The 20,109-nt window shown below is 39.9% G+C and overlaps 1 protein-coding gene across 1 annotated transcript in view; it reads left to right on the forward strand.

Moving 5' to 3' along the window:
• lrba (LPS-responsive vesicle trafficking, beach and anchor containing) overlaps positions 1–20,109 on the forward strand; it is a 185,724-nt gene that overhangs the window by 14,342 nt on the left and 151,273 nt on the right. The window contains 9 exon segments of the mRNA XM_034086063.2: positions 9,398–9,629; positions 11,254–11,337; positions 11,340–11,353; positions 12,269–12,364; positions 13,869–13,990; positions 14,767–14,893; positions 15,625–15,744; positions 17,162–17,308; positions 19,148–19,345. Coding sequence (XP_033941954.1) covers positions 9,398–9,629; positions 11,254–11,337; positions 11,340–11,353; positions 12,269–12,364; positions 13,869–13,990; positions 14,767–14,893; positions 15,625–15,744; positions 17,162–17,308; positions 19,148–19,345 — 1,140 coding nt within the window.

A 20,109-nucleotide genomic window follows, 5' to 3' on the forward strand; every position in this document is an offset into this window, starting at 1 on the left:
TGGTGCTTCAGGAGAGGAAGCACATCGGATTGGGTGTTTTGGACTTATTGCTGGGTTTACTTGAAATGTCTGTCTTTTTAGTACAAAAGTTCCTTTGCGTGTTTATCTTTGTTCCACTGAAGCTCAATACTGAAACACTATCTGGGGAAACAAGGAGGGAACTGTATGCTTGTTATAATAATGATTTATCTGACTTAGACTGCAGAAGCTTCAGAATAGCTTGAGAATACATTTTGCACTAAACGAGGACATTATTTCACCAATCACTTGAATTGAACACGCATGAAAAGGATATTTTAATCGGTTTCCACCACGAGCGTTTGTACGAAACTTTCTTTGTTTACGTTAAACTACAAGCTATCTTTTAACATTTTAATAATCAAGGGTGCGTCCTAGAAATTCTCATTTCGCTCCTCCATGCTTCAAGGCAGACTGGAAGTTTATCTCCTTCCTTCTTCACCTCCCTGATCAAGCTGCTATTTTTAACATGTTGCCCCAGAGCCAACCTTTCCTATTTACTGCCACTATGCAAACTCAAATCGTAGGCGCCTCTGGATCACACAATGAAATTCTTTGTTTGCCTCTCATGATCAGATCACTTCTCTCTGTATCTGCTTTCTGAAAGTCGCCTCACGTTAACAGAGAAAGCGTATTCTTCAGCATGAATGTTGTTAATACTGGACATCTTATTCCAGACAGAGACCATAGATACATTGTTTGAATTAGCAAGCCATGCAGTCAATAGGTTATATCCAAGTATTGTGTTCATTTTGAACTTCTTATATTAGAAGCAGCCGACTTTAGTTAGTATGTTGCTCTGGAAAAGGAACAGAATGCCCTAAAGCCTGGACTCTGATGTCTAATGAGCCCTATTTCCTGACCAGCCTTTTCCTTATGTTGATGATGGCAGCCTCCCTGCCATTTGAGCCAGATCTCCAGAAAGATACAATTCAAGTGTTAAAGAGCTCTGTCATGGAATTGTTTATGTAATGCTAAGATAGTTCTTCATTTATGTTAGGCGTGTGGCGCAGTGGGTTGTGCGTATGTGTTTGGGTCAGAGGATCACAGGTTCAAATCCCACTGCAGTCAGCATGTCGTTGTGTCCCTGGGCACTTCACCCCAAATTGCTCCTGTGGGGATTGCCCACGTATTGTATGTAAGTCGCTTTGGATAAATTACTAACAAGTAATGTAATGTTAGAAATAGTCAAAATGCAGTCTCTTTTTGGTTCAAGGAATCATCCAAGCACTTATGTTTGTGTTTGCTTAACCAATGCATGACAAACTGGCTATGCTCCTGGTTAGGAAAGTACATTGGACCGTGGAAGAGAACTACGTTTGGTTTCTGTTTTTTGTGTCCATTTGGACGGAAATGCAGACATGTTTTATCACATTTTACACTGTATGATCATCCTTCATATAATCAAAATCCACTCTCTTCCATTTGGATAACATGTACTGTTGGTCCTAATCAAGGTAGTTGCTTTCCTTATTTGTTTAGGGTCTATGTCGCCTGTGAGAATGGCATAATGCAGGATAAACGATACGTGATTTCATCAAAGAATGTCATTTAATGTGAGTCAAAACGACGTCGGCACATACTGGCCAATTCATTCCATGTGTGTTTTAACTGCAGCTTTCTGCATGTTGTCCTAAACCCGTGTCCTTAGGCAACAGAATAACAAAGGAAATGGTGTGCGGATCACACTACCGCCTGGCCATTATCACGTTTAATGAAGTATAAAAATGACTGTCAACCATTGTTTAAAACAAAAGCTTGGCACGTTGCCCCTCTGAAGATATTCTTAGAAATCGAGCTATTTAAATATCTCTCTTCACTGCTGTGTCTCTCCTCTCTGTCTCTCACTGTCTTTCTTGTACTAAAAGCAAGACAGCTGAGAGAAAATGTTCTCAACGGTGACAGAGGATCAATCTTCTAATTTGTGGGGTAAAGTGGGTAAAACACCCCAAGAATGATTTAGCAATTAGCTGAATAATCACCATTTGTTCATTCATCTCAATGTTAGCTTGCGACCCAAATATTTGGTGCTTCTTCTGTAAAATATTCATGAAGACTAATCAGAATAACAATTTGTTATGAAGTGAGTCGGGTAAAAAGGGCTGTGTTTAGCTGTGATGATTGAACCAGTGTATTCCATGGTCACTGCATGCATAATTGTCCCCACTTGACCTTCCACTCCTGCTCTGTAGAGTGGCTGGCTCGTCCACAACGCAGCATGTCTTTTTGAGGTTCTTCAAATATTTCAACAACAGAAGCTAGAGAAACAAGGCCATACAAGTGATTGTAATGCATATTTGTTGTGTATTACACATTGAAGGAGTTGCTGCGTTCTGTGTAGAGAGCAGGGCAATGTCGCAGTAAGATGATCTTTTGATTAGGGCTGCACGATATATCGTGTCGTGACGATAATTGTGATATGTGCATGCGCGACATTCACATCGCGTGGCCGTGCGATTTAAACAAATTTAAGTAGGTACGACTTGCGATATTAAGTAGGCAAATTAACTCAAACATGTCATGTTACAATTATTTTGCTGCTTGCTACAAAAGGAAAACTCGCGCGGCTCTCATGTCAGGGGTACTTGAGTGAGTGACATGCAGGCTCTGCATGCACAGCAAACCACCGATCACCATCAAATCTCCAAAGCAAACGGACCCCGGTGATTAAAGGTAAAAACACTGAATAAAGTAGTTTCAGGTGTTTCTCCAGGGCAGGTCGGCGCTGCTAACCGAGCTAGCTCAGCTTGTTGCTCTGATAACTTAAGATCCAGACGTCCGTGACTAAAATCCTTCATCCGATTAAATATAGTTGGAAAAATACCAATTGTATAGCATTAAAGTTCAAGAAAGGATGGTTTGCGGGGAAAAAAATGGTCTTTTCTTCAATTCCTGCATGTTTTGATATCGCAGGGGGAAAAAAAATCGCAATGTCAGTTTTTTCCAATATCGTGCAGCCCTACTCTTGATGATCATTTAATTACGCTTTGATAAAAATGTATAATTTCTGTTAAATGTTTATTTTTTGCAAATTAAAAGCATGTTGATATGATTTTAGGAGTATTTGTAACTGGTCACATATCTTAAAGTATGCAAAATAGAAAAATTCAGTGTTAAATAATAAGGTCCTTCAACTTCACAGCGTGTTTTTAAAGCACTCTTTATTCATGTCAAGACTTGGAAGGATCCTCTGATCTTGTTTGGTCTGAAATATTGCCAGAACCACCAACTAGCAGCGACATTGTCTGCTTCACTCTACGAGTCCGCCGTCATCCCACATCATGCTTACAGTCATTGCCTTCCTATACTCGGCACTGTTTATTTGTTTACGAGAAGATAGTGGACTTGAGTTTCCTGCTGTCACATAATTGTCCTGTGGAAGGAGATGCCACCGGCCAATTCTGTGCACCAAATATTCTGTATGTCTTTTTAATGTAACTCTTTTAGAAAGCAGTGTTGGTGAGCTTAAACGGATATCATATTTCAAGAAAAATATCGGTTCATATCCCAGGGTTGGTAGAAGAAACCATTCTCTTATCGGTATAATTCCTCCAAGCAATTTTTACATTTTTCACAGTAAAAACAATGTATGAACATCAGCTCAGAAGCTTTGTTTCTTTGTATCTGAAATAAAGACAGTCTTGTTATGAACCTTTCACTGATCTCTGAAATCCATTTCGACGGTGGTCCCACTTCATGTGAAGGGTTGCTTACTTTACAGACATTGTGACTGTATTGCAACCAGAGCCTGAAATAATGCATGCATATCGCCTCACCATTTCCTCATCTACACCATCAGAAGCTCGTTCCCTCTCATCAGTGCTAGCACTAGAGGGATTTGAGTTGGACAGATTATCTGCTGGAGGCATTTCAACCCTTCACATTAGTATGTTGGAAATGTGAGTGATCATCAACAGGATTATAAGATGTTGTCATATCACTATTCATGTTTTCGGTCACTGTGATGGATGTTTGGGTTAGGGTGGGGGGGGGAGCTCTTGTTAAATAATTAGCTGGCACTGCCTCTGGTTGGACAAGATAGCTTGTTAAAAGAGATCCGGTTAGTAGAGCCGTTGAAAAAGTAGGCCAGTGGTGGTGAAAACATGGTCACTCTGACAACCCAATTTATGAGCATTTTGTTTCAAACTATGGTCATGCTGGGTTGTAATAACACGCAGGCTGGTCTTAACAACTTTACCATATACATAAAATAACATTTACATTTTATAATCAATTCAGACCTCATGACTAACAATCCCAATCTGACAGATGATATCAAGTAACGGAGCATTTCAAATCTAGATATAAGCCATCTGACAAACTAGAGAGATGCTACATGGGAGCACAACATTCGTCACTGGGCGTTCTTCTATTGTCTGTATCTCCAGTCGTCTCCTGCAGGCAAATTACTTTATATTCAAATGATTTCTGCCATAGAATTAATTGGAGTTTCATTACGGAGAGAACTACACACACACACACACACACACACACACACACACACACACACACACACACACACAGGATAGAGCGTCTCATCCCCCTGCAGCCGTGTCTTGGCAGCTTCAGTGTTTCTGCTTGTTACTTTTAGCTGGGTAATTTCCTGCCCTTTGGTGCAAAGTGGCCATCATTTGTTGCTTTTTCTCATCTTCGGCATGACATGGCTGTCTGTAAAGATTTAGAAGTCTGGCCTGTGAAGTTCAGACCTCAAATAGCTTTTTAGTAAACGTCTACTCTCAGTCCCAATGTCTTGCTCAGTGCCAAAATGTGTGGTCTTTCATAGGATTTACACTACACTCGTACTTTTGGAATAAATACATGCTTTAAAGTTTCTTCGAGGAGTTTTTAACTTGTACTTAACAGTCTCAAGGACCTACATAAGTATCAAGATGAGGCTATTTTCCCTTACCCTAACCCTTTTCCAAAAGAGAGTGACACGCAACAAGAGGCCCTGTAACCGTGACACACATCCACCGTCAATACCTCATCTCTCATTCATACATTTTAGTTGAATGAAGGAAATGTGTACTGGACCTAAATGTCCATCCGAAACAATCAGGCTTAACTTCTCTTTCTCAATATGCTAACCTTTTCACCCTAGCGAAGCTAAAAGCATTTTGTAATATTTGTTTATAGATATTTCCACAAATGACCCCACTGCATTCAAGTTTTTTGGCAAACATTAGTTAGGACACCAATTTCCCATCAAAGTTCCATTTTGCATTTCCCCAACCTCTTTGTATGCAGCCTGTAAACATGGCTGTGTTTGTATGTGGTAAATAAATTAACATCAAGTCACACATTGTCATTGTTGACACTGGGTTTCATATCTCAGATTTCCAAGAATCCTCACACCGTCATTGGTACCTGATGCACAGGTTCAGCTCAGGCGACAGATATGAATCCCGGTTCTGGCGTATCATCAACCCCTGTGATCCTCCAATGTTGTTCTCCATGGAGACCATGGTTTGGAAGCCTGTTTGTGCTTTGTGTTACGGCCCAGTGGCTGCTTGGCTATTCAGCCATGATTAATTCAGGCTGGCCTCGGGGGAGAGCAGCCAGGCTAGGTTACTGCGCCAGGGATCTGGTGTCTCTCTGCCATAAAGACAGCTTTTTACCACAGAGCTCTGCTTGGCTTTACAAGAGGGTAGAGCTAGCTACCGTTCACAGCTGTTCCTAAAATAGAGCAATGTAAATGCTTTGAACTGAACAATCAAAGAAATTGAAAGGTTGTAAACCTCTTTGCCATGCACCAATAGACACATTAGATGTTCTCACTTAGCTATAGGAAAATGCACTTTGTTTTCAATTTGCATCATGGTTCAAAGTATTACAGCCGATTAATGGCAGCATCATTTAGTCTTTTTGTAATATAAAGTATTCTTATTGTATATTGCACTTTGTTATACCCAGTTACAACCTTGACGTTGTGATGTTTCGCACCAACATCACACCGTAAACAACACATAGTTTCCAGGTTTGGAGCGGAGTGCTGCCTAAAGGCCCAGACACACCGGGCCGATTTCGGCCGTCGATAGATGTGTTTTTGAAATAAAAAGTAACTTTAAAAAAAAAATCTAATTCTGAGAACAAAAGTCTAATTTGAGATGCATTGTGGGACATGTAGTTCATAGGCAACATGCTTCTGTAAAGTAGCATGTAACCGTATAATAAACATATTATATTCTTTGCAAGCTCTTGTGGGGCCACATAAAATGAAGTCGCGGGCCGCATTTGGCCCCCGGGCCTTGAGTTTGACACCCTGGTCTAGACATTGCTGGTGAATCTCTTCAAACAGTACCACCCACTGTGAGATAATATGGCTAGATCATAGTTTAATTTGTCCTTAACCTCTGATTGCAGAGAATGACAAACGAGGTCCAATCTCAGCCCTGTCTCTGTGAGTGTGCCAGGTGTCTGTCACTGCGCTGTGCCACTCTGTCTCCATCCATACATGCGCTCTCGTCTCCTTGGTCAACTGACTTTGATGGATGGTTGACTCATACACAGTGTCAGGCTCATAAATCAACAGTTACTGTGGCAAAATGGCACCCGGCCTCCACTAATGGCAGACCTGGCTGCAATCTATCCCCAAAGTTAATACATGGCACGGTGTGGCACAGTGTGATTTATCAATGACTTGCTGAGAGACAAAAAAGGGAAGAAGTCAAGTTACCTGGTGCATGAGTTATTACTTTAACCCTGGCTTGTCCTAACAAGTCGACATTTAGACTAAATTGTCTGGTCGACATTTAGACTAAATTCACTTCGTTTTTAATTTAGTAATTTTCCATTAAAAAAAAAAATGACTTGATTGGTTTGCCCATCTATCTATCTGTTACTATACCATTAACTAAGTCTACACTATATACATCTTGATTTAGCTTTTTGCAAAACTCTGACTTAATTTAAGAGATCTTTAATCCAAATGAATATCTAAAAAAAAACTAGTTGGATCCATCCATGCTGTTAGTTTTGGTTAAATGGGATTTAAAATATCTACATCATAATTGGTCTCTAACCCAATACAAGCTATTTTGAAATCACATTTTGTTTGGGGTCTTCATAGAATTCATATTTTTCAATGCGATAATTTGAAAGAATGCTTTTAACACCCACAATACTATATTAAAAAAGTTCTCTCACTTCGGGTGGCAGCAGCAATCTCAGACTTGCGTGCATCCAAACCTTTGCAAAGCTCTCCATGGAAAGATAGAAGTAGGACGAAAGAGCGAAAACATTGGTATTTTTGGTAGGGCTGTGCAATTAATCGTATTTTAATCTCGATTACGATTTTGGCTTGCAACGATTACGAAAACAATGTAATCGAAATAAAACGATTATTAATTTTGAAAATTTTTTTAATTGCTTTTTCAGTTGAATTATACTTAAAGTTCAGGGTAATCAACTGTTAAAAACATACTGTTCACATATTTTTTTTTCAATAAATGGATGTTTTCAAATTAAATGGATAATCGTTTTTAATAGTCGTGATATCAATTATTGACCAAAAATAATCGTGACTATGATTTTTGCCATAATCGCACAACCCTAATTTTTTGGTCAACCCAACCTTTAAATGACCTCAAATGACAGTAAAGTTCCTTTTTTCTCCTGCTGACCTCTCATAGCCTCACAAATGAATTTAAGGGGAAGATATTCCTGCCGCGTAGTTATTGCTCAAACGATTACTCAATGGAAGGAAAATTAATTTTCAACAGTCCTGCTAATAGAATATAAAGTTGAGTCATTCATCAAAGTGAAAAGGCTCAACATTTTGTGTTTTCAGCTTCGTTAATGAAAGAGTGGGGTTTTTAATCCATATCGAGAAAGATAGATGCAGATATTTTGTAAAATAAATATATTTAGATTCAAGATCATCGGCATTGCAAAACTCAATGTAAAAATGTATAGAATTATTAAAAAAATGATCTCATTAAACTACAACAATGACTGAATTCTGTGTATTTGTAATGGTTTTATTATTTGTTACTATACATTTTGGTACATGTGAATTTAAATAAACAAAAGCGTAAGGACAAATAAAATAGGCTTTGTGTAAGATTGATCTATATGGTTCTAATGTTGGTCGACATGAAGAAATTAGCAGACCTCTGTGAGAGGAGGTTAAAGGGGACAGTAGGTGAGGTGTGTGTCAGTGTTATCATCACTTTATCCACTCCTCCTCAAGGATGTTGTGGCAGCAGCATACTCGGGTTCCCCTCCTTCCCTATCTTCTACTCAACACACATGCCCAGTTTATCCAACCTCACTCATTTTAATGGGACAGTTTCCATTCCCTGCACCAAATCATATTGTTTTCACGTCCAGCCCGTCTAATGGGTGGCTACGACAATCTCACATTCATTTTTTTCTGTCCAGTCACACCTTCTTGATTTTAACACGACAGCCTTACCCACAATATTAATATGGCACCAACATTGTTATTTTCCTTTTCTTTTTCTATTAGGCAGGGTTCAATAATAAAAATGTCATCACAACTATTAAGAAGTGACAAATTATGACATTTATGTTTCATACAATTTATTTTCACACACAAAGCACATTACTCCACAATAAGACAAGCCTTTTAGCTCAGCGGCTCCTGAGCAAGCTCCAGCTGGAGGTCACTGCTAAGGCTGACTTACACCGTGTAATGCATGTGCTTTTCCCCATGAATACAATTTGTGTTTATGATTCAAGATAAAGGCTTGCAAAAAGGTAATTGGCTGCAAAAGAACATGTGTTTATTCTGTTCTCTTTGTACACAATAAATACATTACCGAGTGTAAATATGTTTACACACTGATGCTGTTTTAATACAGATACAGGGACCAGGTCACTGTATTCTATCACGATGCATTTTCTTAAAGATTAATTTGGCATTGCTTCGTCAGATTCTGTAATATGTCACAGCTTCCTACAGGAATAAACAACCTCCAAATGAACTTCTCAGTGTTTGAGTCTGTCTGGATGTCCAAGTTATTGGAACTGATGTTGTGTGATATATTTTGCCTCTGGGTTTATCTCTGTGTGCCAAGGCTAGTTGTAAACGGTTGAATCTGCTGACAAACAAACAAACACACAGGCGGACTGACAGAGACCTGTGTTTCTCCCCTGACCTTTAACCCACTTGGCCAGCAGCAGCTCTGATGCATGATTAATGATCTGTGTAGCGCTGTGCACACACCAAGTAATGTGAACACATGTACAGTAAAGGCTATTTTCGAAACTTGTGGTTGTGTTTTGTTTATTATTGCTATTGTTTGACTTACTCAATAACTGACTGAAACACCTTGTCTCAACTCCCCCGTCTCCCTCTTTTCTCTCTCCCTCACTCCCTTACTCCCTTCCCTCTCTCCTTCTATCCCTCCTCCAGCTGGTGGGAGGCCAGTTTGACCTTGAGATGAACTTCATCATCCAAGAACCCGACAGCATCGTGTGCATGGTGGAGCTTTTGGACAAGTGTGAGCCCACCTGTCAGGCAGAGATCTGGAGCATCTTCAGCGCCATCCTCAAGAAGAGCGTGCGCAACCTGCAGGCGTGCACTGACGTGGGGCTCATCCAGCTGGTGCTGCATCGCATATCCACCACTGACAGCATGATCGCAGGTACCTGGTGACAGCACGTTGTGCGAAAAGTAATGTGTTGTGACTGCAATATAAATTAAATAATAACATTTCTTTTGTAAAGTTAAAGGCAGCGATTTCTTTAAAAGGGTTGTCCCTGATTATATGAATTCCCAGCACACATGTTTGTGTCACTTGGATGCATTAGTTTACTATTTGACTCCCAGAAAGAGTCATGGAAACGGCGTTTTAATTCATGTGTTTATCAGCTCAATCGTTTTTAGGAAATTCAGCATGGGAAATAAAGACTAATATGCTAGAGAAATGAACCTAAAATGACCAATTAGTGAACTAATTGACCAAGGGGGGTAAGCCTTATTATGAAGCAAATATATGGTCTACAGCTCCAAACCCCACAGGTCCCGGTAGGCAGGAAGAAAGTGTCTAGCTGAAGACCCTTTGCTTTGAGCTCTGTGTGAAGTGAGAACAAGTAAAGACATGAACTCCAACCTCAGGACACAATTGAGTATTTGGAAATATAGTAACTAATTCTAAACCTTCCCATATACTGTGACCTCATGGTTTCGTCCTTCATGAGTTCATATACAGACAACACACTCCTCCTGTACAGACTCCCCAGAGTCCCAGTGTAGTCTGTTGCTCATCTGCAAATTAGTCAGAATTAATCCTACAGTGTTCGGCTCAGTGAACTTTTGCGAGCTAGAACAGCGCTGGCCTGGAGGGTTTGTGCAGTGAAGCAGGGGTGATGCAGCCCAGTGGTAACTAGGCAGCTGAAAGTAATGATCATACAGTAGTAATATCCACCACAGTACAAATGCTCTGCTCTTCCCTGAGAACTGTCTCATAGAACTGAAGCAACTTATTTTATTGATTGACATTTTAAAATGAAAAAGCCTATTTTATTCATATTTTACACAGTTTTTTCAATATTTGTGTTTATTTTCTATACTTTTCCGGGAGTTGAAAGGTGACAGATATGAAGAATGACATGCAACAAAGGTTTCCGGCTGGATTTTAAACGTTAAATGTTGCAGTTTATGATCAATGCCTCAAAAACCACCGGGGCACCAGACTTTGACTTTTTATGTTGCTCTTACAGTAGATGTGCAGACTGTCTCTTTCTCTCCTCACATCATGGACTGCTCTGAATCAGTCAGTTGTGTAACACTTAGCTGAACAGCAAATATGAAATACTGGTACTAATACTTTGCACGGAAATAGACCTAGCAGATAAAAGTGCCACTCATCATTATATTTAAAGGTTTAAACCAAGGCTTATGTATGTGCACACTACTCATATCTGTCATACCATGCCCTGTCATTAGTCCGTAATAACTATTGAAAGAGGCTGCCGACTCCCAGAGTGCCTTCTCTATTTTACCCATGTTTTTTTTTTAATGTCTGAGCTGCTTAGCTTTTTGCTTAACCTCTGCAGCTTCACTGTCATGATAAAAATGCCAATAATGATTATAAAAAGGAGCCGGATTTCTTTAAAAATAAAAAATCAGGTGCCAGCTCAGGAATTATTATATATATTTGGGACTCATTCTCACTTCTAAAGTAAATGATTGTATATTCTTAGTCTTTCTGTGTAATTATAACACACAATGTTTAACCCCTTTCCGAATATGTGTGTGTTTTGCAGACCTACTGGTGGACATGTTGGGCGTGCTCGCCAGCTACAGCATCACAGTGAAAGAGCTGAAGCTTTTCTTCAGCAAACTGCAAGGGAGAAGGGCCAGTGGGTGAGTCGGAGTCATTCCGCTGTGATCTGTCTTGGTTGTCTGGGACCAGCGTGAGGAGTGTGCTAGCGACAACTGCTGCCATCCCGCAGGCCACTGCCCTATATTCGGTTGTTCATGGTATATCCAAAAAACATGAATTTGCCAATATTAAGCAAAATGTTAAGAATTGGCTTTTACAGGTTTAAAAAAAACAGACTGCCTATGCTGTTTTCTGTCGGTGTGTGTGTGTGCACCTATTAGGACATAGCCCCAGTGAACTCAAGATGCATGATACATGTACTGAAGATAAGGTACTACATCTTGGCAGGACCCGTGGCACACAGGGAGAGACAGATGAATGGAAGTAAAGTAACCCATCAATCTCTGACCGTAATCAAACTGTCAAGGAAATGGGGCTTTTATTCTCCTTAGTTTCACCTCACTCCCACTTTCAAGCCGCTCCTGCCAATGCTCCTCTCTTCATTTCATCTTTGGGAAATATCCAGGGTGGTTATGATGATTGCAAAACGTTAACTACAAAGTGCTTTGCTATTGCACTCTATAAACCACAACCCTGTTGAAAATCGTACAAATATATAGGATTTATTTTTATTTATCTTTATCACTCACAATAAACAAGCTGCAATACCTGGATCTAGAGCAACATATTTGTGATGGATGTACTTTGCAGTTCATACACAATAATCAGGATATTATGAAGTAAAAGGAGATACTAAATTCAGAGTGTGCTGCTTAGCAAATCTCTGGATGTCAAACTTGATGAGGTAAATTTAGAACAAGCAGAACCAAAGCTGCTTTAATCATTTGTGGCATCATGCATAACAAGTAAGTGTGTCATTTGGGTTCATATGCTTTCATGTGCCCGTGTTTTGAACACCGTCCGTGGTGTAAATACGTTGTGTTTTCTTCCCTCAGCCTCGCCACGCAGTGAAGCTTTTGTCAGTTATGAAGTACATGGCTCACAGGAACGGCCCTGACTCATTCTTCAGCTTCCCGGGGAAGAACGCAGCTGTGAGTATACTTCATAGTGTCACACAATGCAACACAGAATATAAAAACATCCCATAAAGGGTGTTTGCACATAGGAGATGAGCTGGAGTGCGCTTTTGAATGTTTCAATACATTAGCATTAATATTCCCTGCTTCATATTAATGCAAACAATGCCATGCCAGCAGCCTCGGCATGACGGTTTCCCAAAATGTAAAATAAGTTCTTTATTCTTCCTCTTCTTATACATACATTTATTATAAACTGATGGTGTGAAAACAAGTGAGCACTTTAGATATTACACGATGAGTTCTCCTAAATCATTTCATAGTAATTGCTTTCTAAGCTGATTTCCTGTGAGCCAGCCATTCACTGACCCATGCTGTTTTTCAACAAGCTTCACAGATTCTCTTAGTTATTTTCTACCATTACAACTCAGACCCTTTTACAGCCTCAAAGACTTTTGTACTCGTGCTGAAATGATGTCAAGTATCTAAAGATTGAGCTTTAAATGCATGATGCTGTGGCTGTTGGCTTTTTTTCAGCTTTTGGACTATTCAAATCATGCTCTGAGAATTTGGGTTGTACCTTCCCTACATATTATCCCATTCACAACCTCGCTGTTCTTTGTTGATCAGGCCACACAAACAGGCTTTTGCTTTCTTGCCCTTCTATAGAAACATAACCTTTATTTTGGTTGGAGAGTGGCACACTGTGATTAATTCTAAGTAAACAACATGCCCTTGCACTTGTTGGAGGAGGGGCTCTGTAAGGAAGTCTGAAGGAAAAGGCAGATTTTTTTACGGCTGCGTACTTTCAAATTCTAGCGCACTCGAGCTGGTTTCTCCATTCTTACCTACCCTACCTTTAAATATCAATGTTTAATAATTTGTATTAAAAGTAAAATGTGTCTGCTCTCTAGTTTTAATGGCACAGTTTGTGTCCTCATCACTGCACTGAAACCTCCTCTCTCACTCAATACATCAGAACTACTCTTCAAAAAATTATAAAAACAAACTGTGTGTAAATGTCTTCAGACTGAATCTGTGTTTAGGAGTAAAGGACACATATTGTCACACTAAGATTAGTGCACTTTTTATTGCATTAAATGTTCTTTGTACAGGAAGCTATGTAATTGTGTGCACCATTGAATGTTGCCTTGGGCAATGTCAGGCCCCTTACATAGTGTATGTGGTTGCCAACTTCTGTATATAACCATCCATTGCCATGGTGACGGTGCTTTTACGAGTAAAAGCAAAGCAGGACTGGGTCTGAGACCTCATCTTCCTGTGTTGCCCTGCTTCACACATTCATACACACAAAAACATTATTTACAGAAATATTTTTCAAAGGGCCTTTACTTGATTACTTTTTGTGGCCTTTTGACGTTCATTTCCCCCGCTTCTGGTTGACCTATTGTGTATATACCTTCTAACCCAACTGTTTTTTTAAGTACATTTTAAAATGATCACTGTTCCACTACTCATACCATGTCCTCTTTTCTGTTTGTATTTGTCTCTCTAATAGGCTATAGCTCTGCCTCCTATAGCAAAATGGCCGTACCAGAATGGCTTTACATTCCACACGTGGCTCCGCATGGATCCTCTCAACAACATCAATGTAGACAAGGACAAGCCTTACCTGTACTGGTGGGTAACAATGCCAACCTATGAATAATAGATGCATTATTCCCTTTGTTTAGCATTCAAATGTTATTTTTTAATGTATGTGTATCAAATATGCAGATATGAGAACTTTGCTTAAGGATGTAACTCAAATAACACAAAGAGAGGAATTACATGAAATGTTTCACCACTGGTGTATTCATTTGAATTAAGGTGTCTAAGTTTGTACTTATGCATGTGCACATGTCACCAGTAAACAAAGATGTATCATAAACTCACTCCCAAAAATATGCTGCAGCCTCACAGATGAAAAACGCTTGTACTTCTCTCTCCATCTTCCCCGTCTCATTATCCTTCGCTTCCTGTCTGTGGCGCGGAGAGTTGGTTGATCTTCTTTTCAACCAATAATTAATTTCTGTCAAAAATCTAATTTATACAGCAGTGATCTGTTTGGGCTCCCGTGAAAATGATAACCGACTTGAGTGGCCAACGAGCTGCTCGAGAGCATTTGTAATAAAAGCTCCCCTTCAGCCTTGTGCCCTTTTTTAAAGAGATTAATTCACTAAATCACACTGCCGGGCCCATCTCGCCGGGGCATGCAGAAGGATGAGAAGAATCTGTGAAGTTGAGAAATGATTGTTTGCTATCTTTATCCTATTGAGACCCTTTTAAAGTGCTTATATGATATATTAGAGACTACAACCCGTGTTGCCCTTGAAGGCAGTCAGCTTGAAAGTGTGCAGCCTCGCTCGGAAACTAACCCTTTGTGTTTGTTTTCTCCCTTGATTTTTATTTTCCAGTTTCCGCACCAATAAAGGCATGGGTTACTCTGCACACTTTGTGGGGGGCTGTTTGATAGTGACCTCTTTAAAATCCAAGGGGAAAGGGTTCCAGCACTGTGTAAAGTACGACTTCAAACCACAGAAGGTAGGACAAAAAACAACGCAAAGCAGAATACAGGTATTGGTTTGGTGACCCAAGCACATGAAAAGACAAATCCTGGATATGTCTCTGTAGATGGATCACAGAAATCATATGTTAGCACCACATAATGAATCACATGCACACACACATGTGCGCTCATAATAAATCTAGACCTGGCTGTACGAAGGAACTGTCACTCCTTACCTGACTCTGGGGAGAAGCTAAGCTAGAATGAGGAGGGAAGAGGGAGAGCGTAGAGAAGGATTATCCAATACCCAGAGTCCCTCCCAGGCACAACATACTCTGGAAACCATTGCAGTCCAAAACATCCTTTACCTGTGGACAATTAAAAAAATCCTTCTCCTTCCCCTGGGCAGAAAGACATCACACTACATCAATAAACCTCATGAGGACCAAACAATCACTTTAGTTGATTTTTTTCAATCTATTTTTAGTGTCTTCTTTTATGTCCGGAGGAAATCGTAATAACCTATTTTACTGTGGTTACTCTGGTAACCCATTTCAGTGGTTGTCAGGCTGAAGAGGAAACCAGACATCTAAGTAGGTGGGATCATAGCTTGAGGGGACAGAGTCTTGAAACATGATGGAGGCTAATTGAGTAAGCTAGAAGATTCTCACCACACGCTGACTTATTGATATCTTGTTGTGTGATTGATACTCCAGATAAACAGTTTCCCATTGTGAGAGTCTGCTTCTTTCTGTTTTTTCATCAGTGGTACATGGTGACCCTCGTTCATGTGTACAACCGCTGGAAAAACAGTGAAATTAGCTGCTTTGTGAACGGGGAACTGGCTTCCTTTGGAGACATCGCCTGGTTTGTCAACACCAGTGACGTAAGTGAAAAACAATTCAAAATATCTTATGCTATTTGTAAGTCACCCAGTAGGGGGCAACAGACGTTTCAGATTGATATTGGTATACAGTAGATTCTCATAAAAAAGCGAATAGTTTATATTGTAGACGGCTATGTGAGACAGTGGAGGATTTGTAACGGTTTAAGTCTGTGTTTCATTACCTACACTCCAAACACTCTTATTGTACGGTCAATATTAAGCTACAGCCTGCAAACGGTTACCTTAGCAGCACAAAGAGAAACTATGGAAGATGCTGCACCAAGCAAAGAAATAGTCTTGCACTTACCCCTTAAACCCAACATTTTGTGCTTTTAGAAAAACGTTTTCAGTTTTTACTATTCAAACAAACACGTGCATTTTAGTTTTATATTGGTACATTTAAATGTACTAAAAGTAATTTGGTTTGTTTTTGGACAGAGCAAGGCTAGCGGTTTCCATCTGTTTGAGGCGTTATGCTATGCTGAGCTAATGTCTGCTAACTGTACTGTAGCTTAATATATTCAATGCAGACCCAAAAATGGTATCACTGTTTTTATACAAGATATGCCGAGAAAGTAAATAACATATTTTAGACCGCCTACTAATTCTTTATCCAGCCCATTTCTGTGGATGTGTTCTGTGTTTACTTGTGAATCAAAAATATTAATGCTTGAATCATCTGGCAAGATTTGTATGTACAATTTCACCTGCGGCTACATCAGGGTATAGGGCATGTGGGCGCATGGAACAGTTTTCTGTCAATATCAATTTTAGAACCAGTTATTGCTGCGGGAGTGTGTACCAAAAACTTTAAAATAAACCTCACTCGCAGATATCTAATCTCACTCTTTGCTTTTGAAGGGTCTGGGGGCAATTATTTTCATCTATTAGTATGGGTAGCACAGCGGAAATTGACTACATATATTGCACACACCCTGCTCCTCTCACACATCACCATATGAACTCTGTCACAATCCCTAGGATTACTTTCTGTCATGCTGCGCTTAGTGCGCTATGAGATTCTTAAATCAAATGTTGTCAGGAATGAAAACGCCTCCACAGCGCAGTGTAATCCTCTCGATGTGACAGTATGTCCCGAAAGCAAATTAGCAATTTGATTGAGACGTGGCCTCATCGTTCTCAACACTTCTGCCTCACTGACCATGACCAGAGGAAGATGAAACGGTATCAAGTTATCCACAGTATGTTTATAGTTTGGGTCTGTGTGTTGCCAATTATAGCTTGTGTTGCCATGAATACGCCTTTTCCCTCTGTTCATTCAGGCTATTTTTGGTCTTTTTATTCCTTTGTTCCTGTATCAATTCCTTATTTCTTACTCCCTTACCTTCGTCTTAAATTTTATATTTCAATTTGTTTTCTTCCTAAAACCCTACCTCCAACCTCTTTCCTGCTACAGACATTTGACAAGTGTTTCCTGGGATCGTCAGAGACGGCAGATGTCAACCGTGTGTTCTGCGGACAGATGGGGGCAGTGTACCTGTTTGGAGAGGCTCTCAGCGCTGCTCAGATCCTGGCCATCTATCAGCTGGGGCCGGGGTACCAGGTGGGCATTAACCCTGAGATGGCTGTGTGATAGATACTTATATCATTACATTACATTGCATTTAGCTGACACTTTTATCCAAAGCGACTTACAATAAGTGCGTTCGACCAAGAAGATACAAACTCAAGAAAACAGAATCATATCATCAGGCTAAAACATTTCAAGTGCTACTTAACTGGCTTTAGATAAGACAGTGCTTTGTTAGTATATGAGTGCTTTGTTAGTATATGAGTGCTTTGTTAGTATATGAGTGCTTTGTTAGTATATGAGTGCTTTGTTAGTATATGAGTGCTTTGTTAGTATATAAGTGCTTTGTTAGTATACGAGTGCTTTGTTAGTATATAAGTGCTTTGTTAGTATAGTAATTTTATTGCTCGAAGTGGAGTCGAAAGAGAGTTTTCAGTCTGCGCCGGAAGATGTGTAAGCTTTCTGCCGTCCTGATGTCAATGGGGAGCTCATTCCACCATTTTGGAGCCAGGATAGCAAACCAAGGTCAAGGTTGTTTATTTGTCATACAAACATAGCTACAGTGTAGTTATGTCGATGAAAATCTTAGGTCACAGGCTTCTCCAGCAGTGCAACACAATAATACAGAAAAATAGTATAGTGCAAGTAAGTAAATTATTAAAAAGTAAATACAAAAAGAAAAATAGTTTAAAAAAAGTGAAATAAGAGTATATATGCAAGCTATTGGAATTATATATTAGATAAGATAAATAATTACTAAGTAGCAGATGAATGTTATGGATGTTGTTACAACAGTTCAGGTGTTTAACAGTCTTATTGCCTGTGGGATGAAACTGTCTCTGAATCTGGTGGTCTTTGTCCGGATGCTGCGGTAACGCCTGCCAGACGGCAGCAGACTGAACAGTTTGTGGCTGGGGTGATGGGGGGTCTTTTATAATCCGGAGGGATTTCTTCCTGAGCCGCTGGGAGTATAGGTCCTCCATGGATGGCAGCTCCGTCCTGGTGATGTTCCGGGTGTTTTTGCTGATGGGAACTTATAATGGAGACATAACAGAGTATAACAACTTAGGCAAATGAAGCTTTATAATAATTTAGTTTACTTCTGTAACGCTGACATCTTAAATGTCTTTAAATGTATCATTCTTAAACCAAAAGGGAAAATGAGCATGGTTAGATAAGCTTTGCCCAGTGAGTGATGTTGATTAGCTGTCAGATGATACCTCACAATAAATGATTTCGAGACCATGATGTTGGTTGAGAGTTAGATTATATCAACAACAAAGTGAGATGTCATAACAAACTTGACATTAGACGCTCCGTTTTAGCCTTAAGCACAAGCATAGCAGTTTAAACAAGTGTGTGTGTATATATATATATATATATATATATATATATATATTTCTTATTATATGTAGAGCTTTTAGAGCCTGTGTGTATATATAAGAAAAATACACCACACACTGGTCTCCACCTCAACACACCCGCTGAAAAACAATAAAGATACAAATCAAAACAAATAAGGTTGACAGAGTAGAAAATAATTATCCATGCATGCTCGGGTGTGCTGCATCTCCAGTGACCCTGATCGCTGTGTTGGAATTTTCCGTACATTGTTGCAGTTCATGGTTGTGCTATGAATGTGAAGGTAAAAGGTATTTCAATTAAACCGAATGGTAAACAAAATTGGAGTTGTTCGTGTGTTTTGAGCAGATAACTTTGACGCTGCCTTATATTAGCAGCAGAGTCAATATTGTTCTTAGTGTAGACACATTTTGTAATCTAGACACTTGTGAAAAATGTGAATCTAGTAGTGCGAATAGTATAACTGTTGTGTTCTCTACAATTGAATGTCTCTCCCTCTCATCTTCTTAGGGCACATTCAAGTACAAGGCTGAGAGTGACTTGCTGTTTGCGGAGCATCATAAGACCTTACTGTATGATGGCAAGTTGTCCTCCAGTATCGCCTTCGCTTACAACCCTCGCGCCACCGATGCCCAGCTCTGCCTTGAGTCCTCCCCCAAGGACAACGCATCCATATTTGTTCACTCACCCCACGCGCTCATGCTGCAGGTAATTATTCCTTTAATGTGACATTTTGCGTGCATATAAACGTATTCCAATAGTTGATTATTACTGAGTTAACTGTAACCAAAATAAACCACGCTGACATTAAAGCACATTCTCCACCTGCTTCTTCCCTCCCACTGTTCCATATGAACCACTTTTGACTCTTTCTTTCCTCCTCTGCGATAATGAAAGTGGCCCAGTTGGCATCTTTTCATTTTAATTGCCTCATTAGGCCAGAGGTGCAAATGTGTTCAGCTAGCCAGACTGCTACAGCTGCTGAAAGGCTTCCTGCTGCTCTAACTGTGGAATTAGCCTTCTCAAAGACTCGGGTTCAGTTTGCAACTACACACGTGTCGCTGTGCATTTTTCCTGTTAGAAGTAGGTGTTGACCTTTTTGTGGAAGTTTTTCCTATGCGGCTCACACACACATACACACACACACACACACACACACACACACACACACACACACACACACACACACACACTACACACACACACACATACACATACACATACACACACACAATAAGGTTTCCTTTTCTCAAGCACTAATTGAGTTCTCTCTCATGCCCTCTCATCAAAGAAAATGCTTTGTTTCCTTTGTGAGGGAGGCTTTTGCTGCCACACACAACGTATGCTTTCTTCACCACACAAACACACATGAAAACACACACACACACACCGTGTAAAATATGAATGAATATGTGACCTATATTTTCAGATTTGCTATGCCATGTGCAAAACCTCCATTTCTATAGAGGAAC

This window comes from Pseudochaenichthys georgianus, chromosome 1, assembly GCF_902827115.2.
Source record: "Pseudochaenichthys georgianus chromosome 1, fPseGeo1.2, whole genome shotgun sequence".
Lineage (NCBI taxonomy): Eukaryota > Metazoa > Chordata > Actinopteri > Perciformes > Channichthyidae > Pseudochaenichthys > Pseudochaenichthys georgianus.